At 32.9% G+C, this 16,947-nt stretch overlaps 3 protein-coding genes across 3 annotated transcripts; 1 reads left to right on the top strand and 2 right to left on the bottom strand.

Moving 5' to 3' along the window:
- The first annotated feature begins 74 nt into the window (after positions 1-74).
- On the top strand, positions 75-1,106 carry mRpL20 (mitochondrial ribosomal protein L20). The gene is made up of 3 exons (XM_066740123.1): positions 75-337; positions 403-513; positions 571-1,106. The coding sequence occupies exons 1-3, from the start codon at positions 251-253 to the stop codon at positions 817-819; spliced, it is 447 nt and encodes a 148-aa protein (XP_066596220.1). The 5' UTR covers positions 75-250; the 3' UTR covers positions 820-1,106.
- On the bottom strand, positions 856-2,142 carry Tpi (triose phosphate isomerase). The gene is made up of 3 exons (XM_066740122.1): positions 1,883-2,142; positions 1,550-1,803; positions 856-1,489 (listed from the first exon to the last, which is right to left on the bottom strand). The coding sequence occupies exons 1-3, from the start codon at positions 1,989-1,991 to the stop codon at positions 1,109-1,111; spliced, it is 744 nt and encodes a 247-aa protein (XP_066596219.1). The 5' UTR covers positions 1,992-2,142; the 3' UTR covers positions 856-1,108.
- Positions 2,143-13,411: 11,269 nt separating this feature from the next.
- On the bottom strand, positions 13,412-14,732 carry LOC136781444 (putative nuclease HARBI1). The gene is made up of 4 exons (XM_066740352.1): positions 14,551-14,732; positions 14,191-14,477; positions 13,800-14,104; positions 13,412-13,705 (listed from the first exon to the last, which is right to left on the bottom strand). Exons 1-4 carry the CDS (start codon positions 14,730-14,732, stop codon positions 13,412-13,414), a joined length of 1,068 nt encoding a protein of 355 aa, XP_066596449.1.
- Between the last annotated feature and the right edge of the window lie 2,215 nt (positions 14,733-16,947).

The raw sequence follows: 16,947 nt of genomic DNA, 5'->3' as shown, positions 1-16,947 counted from the left end.
TCCATCTAGTAACTTTTTTTTCGACGTTGCATTCCTGCGGCTAGGTTGGATCGTGATCTGGATCGGATCACGAACGTAAACGTCCATAGTTGCACGTTGCACGTTGTAATATAACCTTTAATTTCAACCTGATTTTATTCCTTCAAGCTCCATTCTTTCTTTCGATCAATTTTAAGCGCAGACACTGCTCTACTATAGTTTAGAAAGTTAACAAAAAGAAACAAGCAAATTGCTATAGACAAAGTGAAAAATGGTATTCCTCACAGCTTGTTTATTTGGAAAGGGAAAAGGTCCCGATGAAATTTGGCGTAAAAGGAAAATTTTTAAACTTGCAGCAGTAAGTTGATTAAAAATTGAAGACTTTTTATTAGATTTAGGTATTAATGAATCTTTGAATTTTAGCATTTCATAGGCAGAAGAAGAAATTGTTACAGTATCGCGATTAGAAGTGTCACTAGAGCATTGGTATATACCACAAAAGCTAGAAAATTAAAAAAACTCGATATGCAAGATGTAAGTTTTTACATTTGAATTTTATTATGGAATAAATGATAATTTGTCAAATTGCAGCTCTGGACTCAAAGATTAACTGCTGCTGGTGAGGAACATGGAATAAATAAAAAACAATTGCTAGAAGGTCTAACTAGGTGCAATATTTTACTTAATAACAAGACTTTAGCAGATTTGGCAATTTGGGAGCCAAGGACTTTTAAGTCATTAGTAGATGTAGCATGTACCAGGATAAAGATAGATCGAGTATATAATCCAGATAATCTAGATATTCCACCAAATACAGTTATAAATGACAATTTAGATTAAATAAATAAATATGCATATAAAAACAAATACCAAAAGTAGTATGTATAATTATGCATTTTAACTAACATTTATTTAGATCATTGTAGATGAGTTATACATATATAATTTGTTAACATTTCAATTAAATACAACACTTGTAAATATCTGTAATAGTACATTCTGCTCAAATTTCCACATAGTGTGAATGCAATGAATCAATGGATTCAGGTTTTTTAAACTTGTTGATCTAAGGAACATAAGCCAAATATTTTAAATACTTAATATAATTTTTAAAAACTTTAACACAACTTCACTGCTTAGCATTTACAATTTGTACAAAGTCTGGCTTCAAAGATGCTCCACCCACTAAAAATCCATCAATGTCTTTTTCCTTAGCCAAATCTTTCGCATTTCCAGCTGTGACAGAACCTCCATAAATAATTCTCAGTGTCTCTGCAACTTTAGGATTTACATGTTGACTAAACCATGCTCGCAATTTTTCATGCACCTCCTGTGCCTGCTGAGGAGTTGCTGTTTTTCCTGTACCAATTGCCCAGACTGGTTCATAGGCTAAAACCACATTGTCCCATGATTTTATTTTATCTGCTACAGCTTTGGTTTGACGAAAAACTACCTCCTCTGTCTTTCCATTCTCTCGCTCCTCCAATTTTTCTCCAATACATGCTATCACCTAGAAAATGTAATTTTTTTTAAGAAGCCTTGCATCAATTTTTTCTTACTTTTATCCTACCTTTACACCTGCTTCAAGTGCATGGGCAACCTTTTCTGCAATTAGCTCGTCTGTTTCTCCAAAGACATTTCTGCGCTCAGAATGGCCAAGAATTACCCAAGGTATTCCATTATCTAATAGCATTGCAGGGCTAATCTCACCGGTAAAAGCACCCTTTGCTACTTTATATGTATTTTGAGCACTGATTTCAACATTGCTTGGAAGAATATTTTTGGTGTATGTCAAATAAATTGAAGGTACACCAACCACAACCTCTACAAAAATGATTTGCAAACCAAATAACATTAATATTCTGGAAAATACCGAGACTTTTGAGTGACAAATTTTACCTACCAACATTCGGATCTAGTGGGCCAGCTTTTAGGAATGCAACAATTCCATCAATTTCGCTTTTTGTACCATTCAACTTCCAGTTTCCACCGACGAAAAATCTTCGAGCCATTTTGACTGTAATTAATACAACAATTCTTCACTTTAAAGAGAATTTTTTATGTTCACGATATTACGCGCCCCTTTGACCTTTACGAGAAATATTAGAAGAGCCAGTCGCCAGCAGTCGCCAGAGCATATTCTATATTTATTAGCTACAATCCATTGCGTGCAGCACTCAGCTGGGGGCCGTAGTACATACTCATAGACGTGACTCGAATCGAGTCGAGTTTTTATACTATAGTTTACGTTACATATACTATATATTTTTGCCTGAGTCGAGCTCGAGTCACGTCTCTGATATATATGTACCAGGATATGAGTATGGCCCTTGGTGAACCTCACAGTAATCTCAGGGACCTGCCTGCAGGCCTCAGCTGCTTGATAAAGTACGCATATAGTACATATGTACATATGGCCGACAAATTTGGCATCCCTTGATGTATTTAGGAACCACATGTCATAAAGTTCCTCACCATCAGAAGGGTCGTTTGCAAATGCAATACTGGAAACCTAAGCATTCGAAGCCAAAAAAGGAGTGATTATTCTAAATAGACGATAATTTTACGTAAAAATGATAAATTACCATATAACTTATCTCTTTTTTCTTCAGAGTATATTTATTTCGAGCTCCCGATCATGAAAATAATGTTTTGGCTTCGAATTTTAGGTTTCCAAAATTGCATTTGCGGGCGTTTCACCGACCCTGTGAGGTTCACCAAGTCCGGCTTGAGGGCTAGCCGGGGTAAACTCATACAGCTCATGTAACGGAAACTATGCTACTTTAGCCCGGCTAGCCATCAAGCCGGACTTGGTGAATCTCACCCTAAGGGCTAACGGTATACAGTCGAAAAATTATTGTCAGCAACCTAAAAAACTGAAGTCCAAAGAACACTTTTCATGCCGTCCAGTTGAAAAGTTAAATAATCTGAATAAAGGTTGGAGTAATTTTTTAAAAATGACTTATTTTCAAGTATAACTGCTCTTTATCTGGTGCGAAAACTGCTTTTTTAACTTCAATTTTTTAACTTGTTAGCATTGAATTTCTGACTGTATCGTTGGCCCTAAAGGAAGACTTAGGGCCTCCGCACACAGTTTCCGTAGCTACATTACGTTACGTTAAGGCAGGATTAAACTTAATCTTAGCTTAGCGCACACAAAAGATTGCTAAAGTTAAGTTTTTTGAGGCAGGATGCTTGTAATAAACAGGTCTGAGGTGATATTTTTATATTTATAAAGAATTTTTGCAACTATTAGGGCCTCCGCACACAGTTTCCGTAGCTACATTACGTTACGTTAAGGCAGGATTAAACTTAATCTTAGCTTAGCGCACACAAAAGATTGCTAAAGTTAAGTTTTTTGAGGCAGGATGCTTGTAATAAACAGGTCTGAGGTGATATTTTTATATTTATAAAGAATTTTTGCAACTATTATTGTAGTTGCCTTAACGTAACGTAATGTAGCTACGGAAACGGTGTGCGGAGGCCCTTAGCCAGTTGTCTACTTAACTTAATAACGTTTTGTATGCGCCAACCTTAAGTTTAAATTTAAACTAAGCTTTACTGTAACGTAACGTTGTTACGGAAACTGTGCGGAGGCTCTAAGGCTCTCTCCAGGTACTTCGTACCTCCATGGTGTCGATCTCACGCACCTACGGGTATGTATATGTATGCGTACGATGTCATGGAGCTACATATATGCGAATATATTCTGAATATACCTAACCTTATTTTGACGTCTAATCTTACCCCTTTTCCCGGTTGGATTTTTGGTGTTCATTGTATCTGTTCAAGAAATCCTGCCCGAAACTAAAAATTTAGTTCAAATTTAACTTATATGTTTTCTTCTTTTTCAAAAAACAAATCTTAAATGATACGTCCAATTGGCTTGAATTTTGTTTTATTGAAAATAACCAATAATTTTCTTTGTTTTAGTGCAGCAACTTTTTTTCTTCTTTTTTGACTTAAGATTTGTGAGATAGCTGATATATTATCTGCTTTATTGTTTTTACCGTTTTTACTAAGCCATAATTTGATTCAAGTCGAGATGATAATATTTTCAAATGGAAAGGTAACATCAACAAACTACTTGTATCTTATGAGAATGAGATAATTTTTCTTATATCTCACGAACATTCGATATTTTTAAGAGCTTTTGTAACATAACCTATTCTGACTAATATAAAAAAGTTAACCACCTTTTTAAGGGTCATCGACATCTTCGACACATAGGCTTAAGCGCAACCCAAGTCTGATTTTTAAGTTGGTAGAGTCGACGTGTGACGGGACCGATGGGACTATTCGGATTTCGGACTATACGCTAATAAAGTATACTAATGCAATCATAATGTAGGAAGGAGATTGTATTGCAATATATGTATAGAAAAACGTACTCCCAAAAATGCTAAATGTTACCAATAAATAACGCTGTTAGTATGCATATGCATTACTACACATTCTCGCTTCACTGTTTTTGTTTAGTACAGTTGGGTGCAGAAATCTTGCGTCAGGCGAGGGGAAGTAGGAATCTGAGGGGCGAAGGGATTTCTAGGGAGTTTGTCCGTAGCTGTCAAATGGCGCGATTAACCCTCAATTTTGGATCGTAAACAAAAATAATATTTTCGCAAAACGATTGCGGAAAAGAAGGAAGGATTTTAATACATAACAGAGAAGACAAAATATATCAGATGAGTATAAATTAATAACAAAAAATTAAAATTATTGTGAATTTATAAGGAAATATATACTTTGTGGTTATTTTATTTCTATTACAGGCTAAATCCTATTCTTCATGAGTTTAAATGTTTAAATCACAGGAAAGAAATACTTAAGCAACAATGAATGAAAAGGACTAATTTATGAAGCATTTCTCTGTGGCCTAACCATTTCAATAATTGTGACATAATGTTATAATAGTGAATATGTAAGCGATTGCTGTGTATACAAAGAAATTTTATTACAAAATAATAATAATGTATGATAATGTTTTGATTCCTATTATTATAAATTAAAGCTAGTTTAAATAAAATGTATTATTTTAATTTCTAACTTAACCACACTCAAATTCTATACGTACATAGTAATTATATATTCTTGTAGAACCTATCTTTGAGCTACTCTAACTAAATTGCAACTATTTTAAATCTGCAGGTCATAACTATTTACTTCAATGATCTTTATTATTCATTGTGAGACAAATTGTGTAAAATTTCTGCTAATTTCTTATTGATCCGTCACATGCTTCCTCATCTCGTATAACATTTATTTGTCTTGATTGTTCCTTCTTCTTCTAGTTTTCAACACATAACAATAATTTTATTATCATTTTTAAATACACGCAGATAAGATGATTATGCTGACTTGTAATTAATTTTATAAATATTGGAATCATTGTTAAACCATTGTCTTATTAAATTTGGAAAATGGGCATTTGAATGATGCTATTTAAAGTGGGCCTCTCTTCTGTGAAATATATTCTCATAATACTTAGATAGATAAAGTTCCTTAAAAGTTATGTGTATAATACTGAGTTCATCTTATTTTTTAGCTTCAAGTAGTTTTCCAGCAACGTGTTTGAATATACATTTTGAATATAGAATACTCTTATTTCATTACTCTTATTACAAATGTTGTCAGGATTGATAGAAAGATATGTCAATCATCTGAAAATGATAGGATATACATGGCGACTGGATAAATTAAGGTTTTAACAGATAAGTTTCATGAACAAATAGGAATAATAAAATAAGTATTGCATATTGGGAATGGATATCCAAAATATATAGCTTGAAAATATAATTTGAAGCTAAAAACAAGATGAACTCAGCAGTATACATAAACGTATTGGTCGACAATATCCTCTCAAATGGAAGGAAAAGATATCATGTGGATGAAGTGCCAAACATATTTAAGTACAATAAGTCCAGTGTCCATTTTTCAAATTTAATACAGCAATAGTTTACCAATCATCCTAATTATTATAGAAACAATTAGACAGCAGAATAAGCATATCTGAGCATATTTGAAAATATCTAGAGAATTATTGGTATATGTGTTCAAATCTAGAAGAAGAAGGAGCAATCAAGGCAAATAAATGTCATACGAGATGTGGAAGCATGTGACGAATGAATAAGAAATTAGTAGAAACTTTATACAATTTATCTCACATTGAATAATACAAATTATTGAAGTAAATAGTTATGACCTGCAGATTTAAAGTAGTTGCAATTTAGTTAGAGTAGCTTAAAGATAGGTTCTACAAGAATATGTAATTACTATGTACGTATAGAATTTGTGGGGATAAGGAAGAAATTAAAATAATAAATTTTAATTGAACTAGCTTTATTTTATAATAATAGGAATCAAAACATTATCATACATCATTATTGTTTTATAATAAAATTTCTTTGTATAGACAGTAATCGCGGTAATCGCTTACACATTCACTATTACAACATTATGTCACAATTATTGAAACTACTGGGCCACACAGAAATGCTTTGTAAATTAGTCCTTTTTCATTCATTGGTCTTTAAGTATTTCTTTCCTGCGATTTAAACTCTTGAAGAATAGGATTTAGCCTGTAACAGAAATAAAATAACCACAAAGTATATATTTCCTTATAAATTCACAATAATTTTAATTTTTTGTTATTAATTTATACTCATCTGATATATTTTGTCTTCTCTGTTATGTATTAAAATCCTTCCTTCTTTTCCGCAATCGTTTTGCGAAAATATTATTTTTGTTTACGATCCAAAATTGAGGGTTAATCGCGCCATTTGACAGCTACGGACAAACTCCCTAGAAATCCCTACGCCCCTCAGATTCCTACTTCCCCTCGCCTGACGCAAGATTTCTGCACCCAACTGTACTTTACTAGCGTATATGAACTTACCCCGGAACAGTCCAAAAGCAGGCAAGTCTCATGTACACTATTGCTCAATAATCTTGCGTCAGGCGAGGGGCAGTGGGGATAAGAGAGGCAAGGGGTTATCTAGGGAATTCTAGTGGACACCGTCAAATTTTTGATCGGCTATCCCTTTGACGCAAAAGAGCTGTCAAAAGCTAAATTAACCTGTATTTTGAAGAAATACAGAAACATAAATATTTTTAAAAAACAAATAAGAAGAAAGAAAGAAAGGATTTTAATAAATATATAAAGAAAAAATATCAGATGAGTATTAGTTAATAGGAAATGTTAAAGTAATTATAAATTATTAAGAAAATATACTTTGTGGTTTTTTTATTTCTGTTACAGGTTAAATGCTGTTTCTGATGAGTTTAAATTACAGCAAAGAAATATATATAGACCAATGAATAAAAAAGGACTAATTTATGAAGCATTTCTGTGTGGACCAGTTATTTCAATAATTATGGTTTAATTATGTTATAATAGTGATTGTGAAAGCGTTTGGTGTATATACACAAAGAAATTCTATTATAAATTAATAATTATATATAATAATGTGTTGATTCCTATTACTATAAATTAAAGCTAGTTCAATTAAAATACTCGTTCTCTTTCTTCCTTATCCAAATTCTATACATACATAGTAATTAGATATTCTCATAGAATCTATCCTTTAAACTAATTAAATTGCAACTATTTGAAATGTGCAAGTCATAACTATTTGCTTCAATTATTTGTATTATTCAATGCGAGACAAATTGCATAGAGACTCTTCAAATTTCTTATTGATCTGTCACATTCTTTCACATCTTGTGTGACATTTATTTGCCTTGATTGTTCCTTCTTCTTCTAGTTTTCAACATATACCAATATTTCTCTAGATATTTTCAAATACGCTGAAGTATGCTTATTCTGCTGTCTAATTGATTCTATCAATGTGAGGATGATAGGTAAGCTATTGCTCTATTAAATTTGAAGAATCTAGACACTTCACTTAATTTATTGTACTTAAATATAATGTTTGGTACTTCGTCTACATGATATCTTTTCTTTACATTTGACAGGATATTGTCCTCCAATACATTCATGTATACTGCTGAGTTAATCTTGTTTTCAGCTTCAAATAATTTTCCAACTACATATTTGGATATCCATTCCTAATATACAATACTTATTTTGTTACTCCTATTTGTTGTTGAGAATTATCTGTCTTAAATCCTTAATTTATCTAGTCGCCATATATATATTCTATTATTTTCAGATGATTGATATATCTTACTACCAATTCTGTCAACATTATAATAGGAGTAACAAAATAAATATATTCTATATTCAAAATGTATATCCAAACACGTAGTTGAAAAACTATTCGAAGCTGAAAGCAAAATGAACTCATTAGTGTACACATACCTTCTAAAGAACTTTATCTTCCCAAGTACTATGAAAACATATCTCACAAAAGAGATACCAAATTTAAATAACATCATTCAAATGCCTATTTTTCAAATTTAACTAGACAATGGTTTATCAATGATTTCAATATTTATAAAATTAATTAGAGATCAGCAGAATCATCAGATCTGCGTATAATAATTAATGATTGTAAAATTATTTTTATATGTTATAGACTAGAAGAAAATAGTGCAAAGGAGGCATATAAATGTCATAAAAGATAATATGTAGAAGGATGTGACATATTAATAAGAAATTTGCAGAGGCTCTATGCAATTTCTCTTACAATGAATAATAAATATCATTGAAGCAAATAGTTATGACTTGCACATTCCAAATAGTTACAATTTAATTAGTTTAAAGAATAGATTCTACGAGAATATGTAATTACTATGTATGTATAGAATTCAGATAAGGAGGAAAGAAAAAGAATATTTTAATTGAACTAGCTTTAATTTATAGTAATAAGAATCAACACATTATTATATATAATTATTAATTTATAATAAAATTTCTTTGTGTATATACACCAAACGCTTACACATTCACTATTAGAACATTACATCATAATTATTGAAATGACTGGTCCACACAGAAATGCTTCATAAATTAGTCCTTTTTTATTTATTGGTCTATATATATTTCTTTTCTGTAATTTAAGCTCATCAGAAACAGCATTTAACCTGTAACAGAAATAAAAAAACCACAAAGTATATTTTCTTAATAATTAACAATTACTTTAACATTTCCTATTAACTAATACTCATCTGATATTTTTTCTTTATATATTTATTAAAATCCTTTCTTTCTTTCTTCTTATTTGTTTTTTAAAAATATTTATGTTTCTGTATTTCTTCAAAATACAGGTTAATTTAGCTTTTGACAGCTCTTTTGCGTCAAAGGGATAGCCGATCAAAAATTTGACGGTGTCCACTAGAATTCCCTAGATAACCCCTTGCCTCTCTTATCCCCACTGCCCCTCGCCTGACGCAAGATTATTGAGCAATAGTGTACAACTTGGCGGACAAAAATCTGAATGCGGAAATTTAAGTTGGTAGCGGCCAAACGTGACGTTATTTTTGTAAGAGTAAGTTTTGGTAAAACGGGTAGTACAATGCGACTTTGACAGGTCTCCGTGCCAACTTCCAGCCGTGCTTTATTGAAATGAGTGTAAAATTATAACAATAACCTTAAACAATGTGTTGTAATGTGCGGTTATAAATTAATAAATAAGGAAAAAAGTATTATAAAAGAAAGGTATATGAAATAAATTTATTTACTTTATTATAGTGTTGAATATATATATATATATATATATATATGTATGTGTATTTTACCATCTGACAGATTTATACTACATGTATATATTGTAAAAAATAAATTTTAATATTATATCAACCTAGTATTATAATCTTTTTAATAGCGTAAATTCAATGGATTATTTAACCCACTCAGTTCTTGCTCTTAGTGTAAACTCAACGACATTTGTATTATAAGTGTTGTTTGGGCCACAAACAATTCTAGCTACATATTGAAAAGAATATCTTTTCCATCAATTATGAATACAATGACAATTAGATATTGCACTTTATAAGTCGTTCAATATAAAGCAGGAAAAAACTAATTTCTCTGAAGATATCAGATCCTTAATAATTAATTATATAGACAGATATAAGTTTTACAATAGTTACTATATATACACCAGTGAAAGGGAAAACTGATCTTATCGATTTTAAGGTTACGACTAATGCAACTGTGTTTCAGAAACTTCTTGCACATATAACCATATTGCTACATGTTTCTCCATAAACCTTCTGCACAAAAACTATCACTGCCATCAAATATACACCAATACTCTTAATAACAAATTCGCAAAGGCATAAAACTCAGGAATTGGATATTTTAATGTTTCAGAGCTGCATAGATAGCATTACTTTATATGTGCATATCTATTTGTAATAATAGTTTTAACCTACACAGTATACAGGGTGTAACGAAACGACCGCCTTTTCTCGTAACTGGAGGTTCGGGGTGACCATCCAAATGCACGTGTAAAATTTTGTTCGAATCGTTCAAGGGGTTTAAAAGTTATTTCCATTTAAAACTCACCCTTCTTCGGTCCTTTTCGAACGACTTTAACTGTGCATAATTAAATGGAGAAAGTGAAAAAACAATTGACGAACACCCCACTAGAATGTAAAAATTATCGATCGCGCGCGATAATACATTTGCTATTTATTTCATTAATCTGGCTATTAGATTAATTTTAAAAATAGCAAAATCCTTTTCATTACAATTCCAAATCAATTCAATACAAGTATCATTGACTGAATTGATGGAAAGAGGGAGAAGATAGAATGAAAAAGAAAGTATCAAAAGCTAAGATGTCACGCGACTGCACTGATAATTTAATAGGAAACACATCAAGGCATTTTCTTTCTACAAACGAAGGTAAAAAGAATTATTTAAAATCAATTCATTGATGATAGAAAAAATTAAACTTACCCATTATTGTTCTCCAAGTTCCTTTACACCGAAGTTTTTGAAAAAGCTTCAAACTGGCTCCACGATGATTTCCAGAATGCACACTTTCATTGATTTTGCATTTAAGAACTCGCGAATTTAAGCAAATTAGGTGTTAACCTACGTTTCTTCAAAACACCGGTTAATTTGACACTTTTTGAACTGTTTGAAGTAGGCTGAAAAGAGAGACACAGAGAGATAGAATAATCAATAATTCGTTTCGACCACTCTTAATCACCCTACTTCAAACAGTTCAAAAGTGTCAAATTCACCAGTGTTTTGAAGAAACGTAGGTTAATACCTAATTTGTTTAAATTCACAAGTGTTTAAATGCAAAATCAGTTATAGTGTGCTTTCTGGAAATCATCGAGGAGCCAGTTTGAAGCTTTTTCAAAAACTTCGATTTAAAGGAACTTGCAGAACATTTAATGGGTGAGTTTAGTTTTCTCCTTCATCAATGTATTGATTTTGAATCATTCCCTTTAGCTTCGTTAGTAGAAAGAGAATGCCCTCATGCATTGTCTATTAAGTTATCATTGCGCTCGCGCGATATCTTAGCTTTTGATACTTTCCTTTACATTGCGTCAACTCGCTCTTTCAATCAAATCAGTCAATGATGCTTGTACTGAATTGAATTGGAATTGTAATGTAAAGGATTTTGTTATTTTTAAAATTAATCTAATAGCCAGATTAAAGAAATAAATAGCAAAAGTATTACCGCACGCGATCGATAATTGTTACATTCTAGCTGGATGCTCATCAATTGTTTTTCACTTTCTCCACTTTCCATTATGCAGTTAAAGTCGTTCGAAAAGGACTAAAAAAGGGTGATTTTTAAATAGAAATAACTTTTAAACCTCTTGAACGATTCGAACGAAATTTTACACGTGCACTCAGTTTGTCACCCCGAACCTCCAGTTACGAGAAAAGGCGGTCGTTTCGTTACACCCTGTATATTACAAGTAATTTTTCTATTTCTTCAACAGTCAGTGTTAACTGTAGTATCTCACAAAGCTTTTTCCAAGCTTCTTCATAGGTCCTTATGCTTTTCTTGTACATAATAAGTCTCTTCTGATCCAAAGAAATTACTGCAATTAATGAAACAATATTAGTAAAATAAATAGTAGGATCCCTTTTAAAATATTTTAGTAATTTAGCAAAAAAATACTAATATAAAATGAAAATAGCATAAGTTTACCAAACGACAAGTCCACTTCTTCTAAGAATATTAAAAACACATTTAGCATAAAAAAATTATTTTAAACAATGTTTAAACTTTAATCTATAAGTGTCCAAGTCATGCAGTAGACTGCTCAACATATAGGCGCGTTGCGCAACATAACAATATCAACGCAGAAAAAGCCAAATCAGCAACTTGAACAAAATATCTGTAAGAGAAATAATATTGATTGCATATTGTATGTAGTAGTTGAAGAAAACACAATGTAATTATATTATACCTCTTCTTTTTGGTAAAGAATGATAAAATTATAATAATGACCTAATGTCAGTTAAATAATTTAAATATGAACGACATATAAAACGAAGATCACCGTACTTTACTTATACCAATCTGAAGACAATAATGCATATGTATTAATTGATATATATTGCACATATATATACATCGTATATGTAAGTTGTATGTTTTTACCTTGAAAATACATTTTGTAATGGATTCTTCTACCACGATGGGCTGATCGTGATAGTTATCTTCCTATTACCTTCGGCCGTCCTTACATTCGGTACTTTCAGGGCGCCAGTTGGTCGTGTGGGTGACCAACAACCCAGCGTTAACATAGGGGTCTTACCCCGCCATTCCAATCGTATGCATTTTCCAATGGGCTGATTGGTAGTGCACAGAGGACGGTACGGAAGCCTGGTTTGCTCAGTGTGCTAGGTCGTGGAGAGAGGGGAGGGTTCCTTACAGGTAGCCCGAGCCTCGCGACAATAGACACACTCTCCCACCCACCCACTCATACATATGAGGGGAGGTGAGGAGACGAGAACGTTATCGTGATCTTTTCTCATAAGGGACTGTCAGGGTGGTGCATCCCCGCAATGCCCAAGTCCGCGGTGCCATGCGCGTTGCCATGGACTTAGCGGCGGCACCCGGCATGCAGCAGAAACCTACCATACCTGCACAGGTCCCTTATGCATCGATAGCATACAGTGTGTTCGTTGCGTAGGGAGCAAGCTCACCTCACGCACACGGACACACTCATCGGTGAGCCGGTGTGGTGTACGTCCGCCTTGCGCGACGTCCCAGGCCCGACTCACTCTCTTATTTCCCCCTCCTCAGGGGACTAGAGAATTCGCCTTTCGCAGGAGTCCCTGTGCCCACTTCTCCTCGTCTCAAGCCACCAAGTTACTTGGCACAGCCCTGCCTTGCTCGCTTGGTCGGCTTGGACTTTTAAGTGGAGCGCCGGTCTTTTCATCCGGTCTTCTGACGGTCCACAGGGATGTTCCTAGACGGTACTTTCTGTCCACTCGGAAACCTATGCACCGAGTCGGTAATGTAGGGTTTGAAATAACCACTACTAATCGTTAGCTTTTCTTTAATTTCTTTATTAAATCCGGTATCTTGATACGTAACGAGAGAACCTCGTTACAATTTTCGATTAAAAATTTACGGTCATCGTCGGTTGGAGATGCGTAGACCTCTTCAATATCGATGTATCTTTGCATACCATTTTTACTTTTCTTTTTATCTCGGCGTGTGATGTTATATAAAATAGCAGTCGCTATAATAACATTAATTGTTCGCACAGGTGTTTTAAATCGCGATCCAATGGTGAGCACTGAGAACATACGGCCCCAAATTCCGAAACATCTCTCCACCTAAAAATCAAAAGTGCACTAATCATAACAATTCTAATGAGAAAATAAAATATTTGTATGTGTGTTTGTATTGTTACATTTATTATATATTTACCATACAACGAGTTCTAATATGAGCCTCATTGTAAAGTATTTCTGCCGGTGTTGTCGGGTTAGCCAAAGGTGTTATCAGATATTTTCCGTTAGGGTAACCACGATCTCCCAAGATTACACAATTTTTTAATTCCATATTATCTAAGCGTTGCTTCAAACGACTGTGTTCAAAAATTGTGGAATCATGGGTAGATCCCGGCCACCTAACAACGATATCTAAGATTTCTAAATCGCTATTAACTAAACACTGCGTGTTGATACTAAAAAATCCCTTTCTATTACGCCAAAGTTCGGCGTCATCACCTCCTATATATAGACAACATGAATAAATAAATACAAAATGTAATGATACTGAATATAACTTTTTAAAAACTCAAACTTTATATTATTACCATATGATTCTATACAAATGTGCACGCAGTCGATAGCTCCTGCAACCCGTATCATTCCGGAAATATAAAAATTGTTTTTTGCATTTTCCATTATTTCCAAATCGCTTTGAGGTAACTTAACATATCTTTTTAACAGGTCTGCTATTGCAAATGATACGCGATGCACTATAGTTTGTGCTGTTTTCGTACACATGCCAGAAAAATCACCTATCATTTGTAAAAAGCAGCCTGTTGCGTAAAATCGTAATGTGGCTAGTAGTTGTATTACAGGTGGAACAGCATTATTTCTAGAAAGAAAAAATAAATACGTTTACTTTTATCATTGTCGAAACAAATATACGAGAAATAAAAACAGATTACAATTCTCTTTGAACAATTTTCGATTCAATTTGAAGCAAAACTTCTTGGAATTGAGTCTTGTTTAGACGAAAACGATATCGAAACTCTTCATCATTTAAAAATAACAAATGATTATGTCGTATATACACACGGTAAAGTCTTCGTCTCGCAATTTCATTATTTGCCATTCTATCTTCGTCCATATTTCTCAAGGGTTTTAACTGCAATATAAATTATATCACGGCGCTTGAAAGTTTCAGAACCAACGTAATAAAATTGAAAAACTTAAAATCCTTATTTATGGACACCGTGTACACCATAACAAAAACGAAGCAAAAGTTTGTATAATGTATATGTGTATTTTCAGCACTGGTGCTATCTATAATTAATTTTTATAAACTTTCAAATTTAGTTTTCCTAACATAGATTGTGTTATTCATTCTCACATCGCTATCATTGGGTTATGTTGCACGATATTCAAAAAAAGGCCATCGTTGTTTCAAAATGAACAGAGACGAGCGTGAAATATTTTTAAACGTGATAATGAAATATTTTAAGACGATAGAAAATAAAAGAACTGATGGAACCACTCGTGCAGATAAAGAAAAAGCGTGGATTAAAATAAAGAAGGAATTAAACAATTTACTTCCAACAAAATGGTCCAAATTGTGCCCTCAAAGCGCATGGAAAAATTTTAAAGCAAAGGCGAGGAAGTATAAATCAAAGCGAATGTCAGAGCTTTATAAAACTGGTAATAAAATATACTATGTATTTACTATTTTTCATATTATTTGTTTGTAAAATAATAATTTCTATTCAGGAGGTGGCATATCTGAAGCTCCAGTAGTAGACGAATTTTTAGAAAAAATAAGCTCGCTATTAGGCAAATCTGCGGTGGGTATATCACACAGCCGTGATAGCGATTGTCTTCCATCGACGGCCATATATTCTACTGTAGGGCAGCTGTTAGAGACTGAGATAAATCAAGAGGATGTAGATGACCCTCAACCTATTATTGATGTATTAATAATACATCCTAATTCATATAGGTACATATGTTCCCGTAAAATATTTAAATCTCGTATTCCATTTTAGAATCTGGTAAACGAGGGAAACATTTCCAACTGGGGACATGGCGAGGGTCCAAATCTTTTAAGGCAGCCAATAAATGCATCACTGCAAAATTTTATGAGCCAAGGAAGAGAAGCGCTAAATGAAAATAATACACAAGCTAGAAGGGATGTAGATCAAACGGGAGCGAAATATAATATTCTAATAGAGAAGCAAATTGAAGCGCAAGAAATAAAAATTCGATTATACAAATTAAAAATTGAAATTGCCGAAGAAAAACTTAAAAATTTAAAGAGATTCAGGTGAAAAAACTTTTCGTTTTAAATTTAAGCAGACGCGTTTTATTTAAATTCTTCTATATATAGTTAACACTTTTATTCTGTTCACAGATCATAGACGTGTTATATTACTGTTGTAATCAGAATAAAATGAGATACATATATATATAATATGCATAAGAGATTATTCATGCTCTAAATGTATCAGATTTAAAATATACATATATATTCAACACTATAATAAAGTAGATAAATTTATTTCACATAACTTTCTTTTTTAATACTTTTTTCCTTATTTATTAATTTATAGCCGCACATTACAACACATTGTTTAAGGTTATTGTTATAATTTTACACTCATTTCAACAAAGCACCGCTGGAAGTTGGCACGGAGACCTGTCAAAGTCGCATTGTACTACCCGTTTTACCAAAACTTACTCTTTCAAAAATAACGTCACGTTTGGCCGCTACCAACTTAAATTTCCGCATTCAGATTTTTGTCCGCCAAGTTGTACATGAGACTTGCCTGCTTTTGGACTGTTACATTGGCCCTATACATCTTAGGGGAGCTTGAACTCAAGTTTTGTTTATGAATCCCTGCCTTAAGGCCATTGTAAAGTGGAAAGCAGCATTCCCAAAAAAAAAAAAAATAAACCTGAAAAAGGTCAATTTGAGTTGGCAGCTCTGGGAAGTAGCTACGCTGCAAGTTCTGCTTGCTGTGATTACGGCTGACTTTACGATTAAGTAGTAAAAGCAAGGTTTATTTTATGTAAACACAAATTTTGGCAGGTCAACTGGATGGTTATGTTCAAATCTGTTTCAGATAAGTAAAAATTAATCTTTATGTATAAAATGCATTGGAACGCGATGCTTTGTGAATAATATCATTTGTTACAGATACTTTGGTTAAATTTGGATGGTGCACAAAGTCATTTTCAAGAGTACATCCAAAGAAAAATTTATTGGCAAGCAGATTAGGTACTTCTTAGCAAGCACATAATGGCTAGGATGACAAACCATAAGATTTAATAATTGCGGTGGTTATACCACAAAAGTATATTTACCCTCA

Source organism: Prorops nasuta, unplaced genomic scaffold (assembly GCF_024137725.1).
Source record: "Prorops nasuta isolate Cenicafe-Biocafe unplaced genomic scaffold, Cenicafe_Pnas_1.2 PNAS00022, whole genome shotgun sequence".
In the NCBI taxonomy this organism is placed as follows: Eukaryota; Metazoa; Arthropoda; class Insecta; order Hymenoptera; family Bethylidae; genus Prorops; species Prorops nasuta.
Note: the sequence above shows the minus strand (reverse complement) of the source record. Positions and strands in the feature narration are given on the sequence as shown.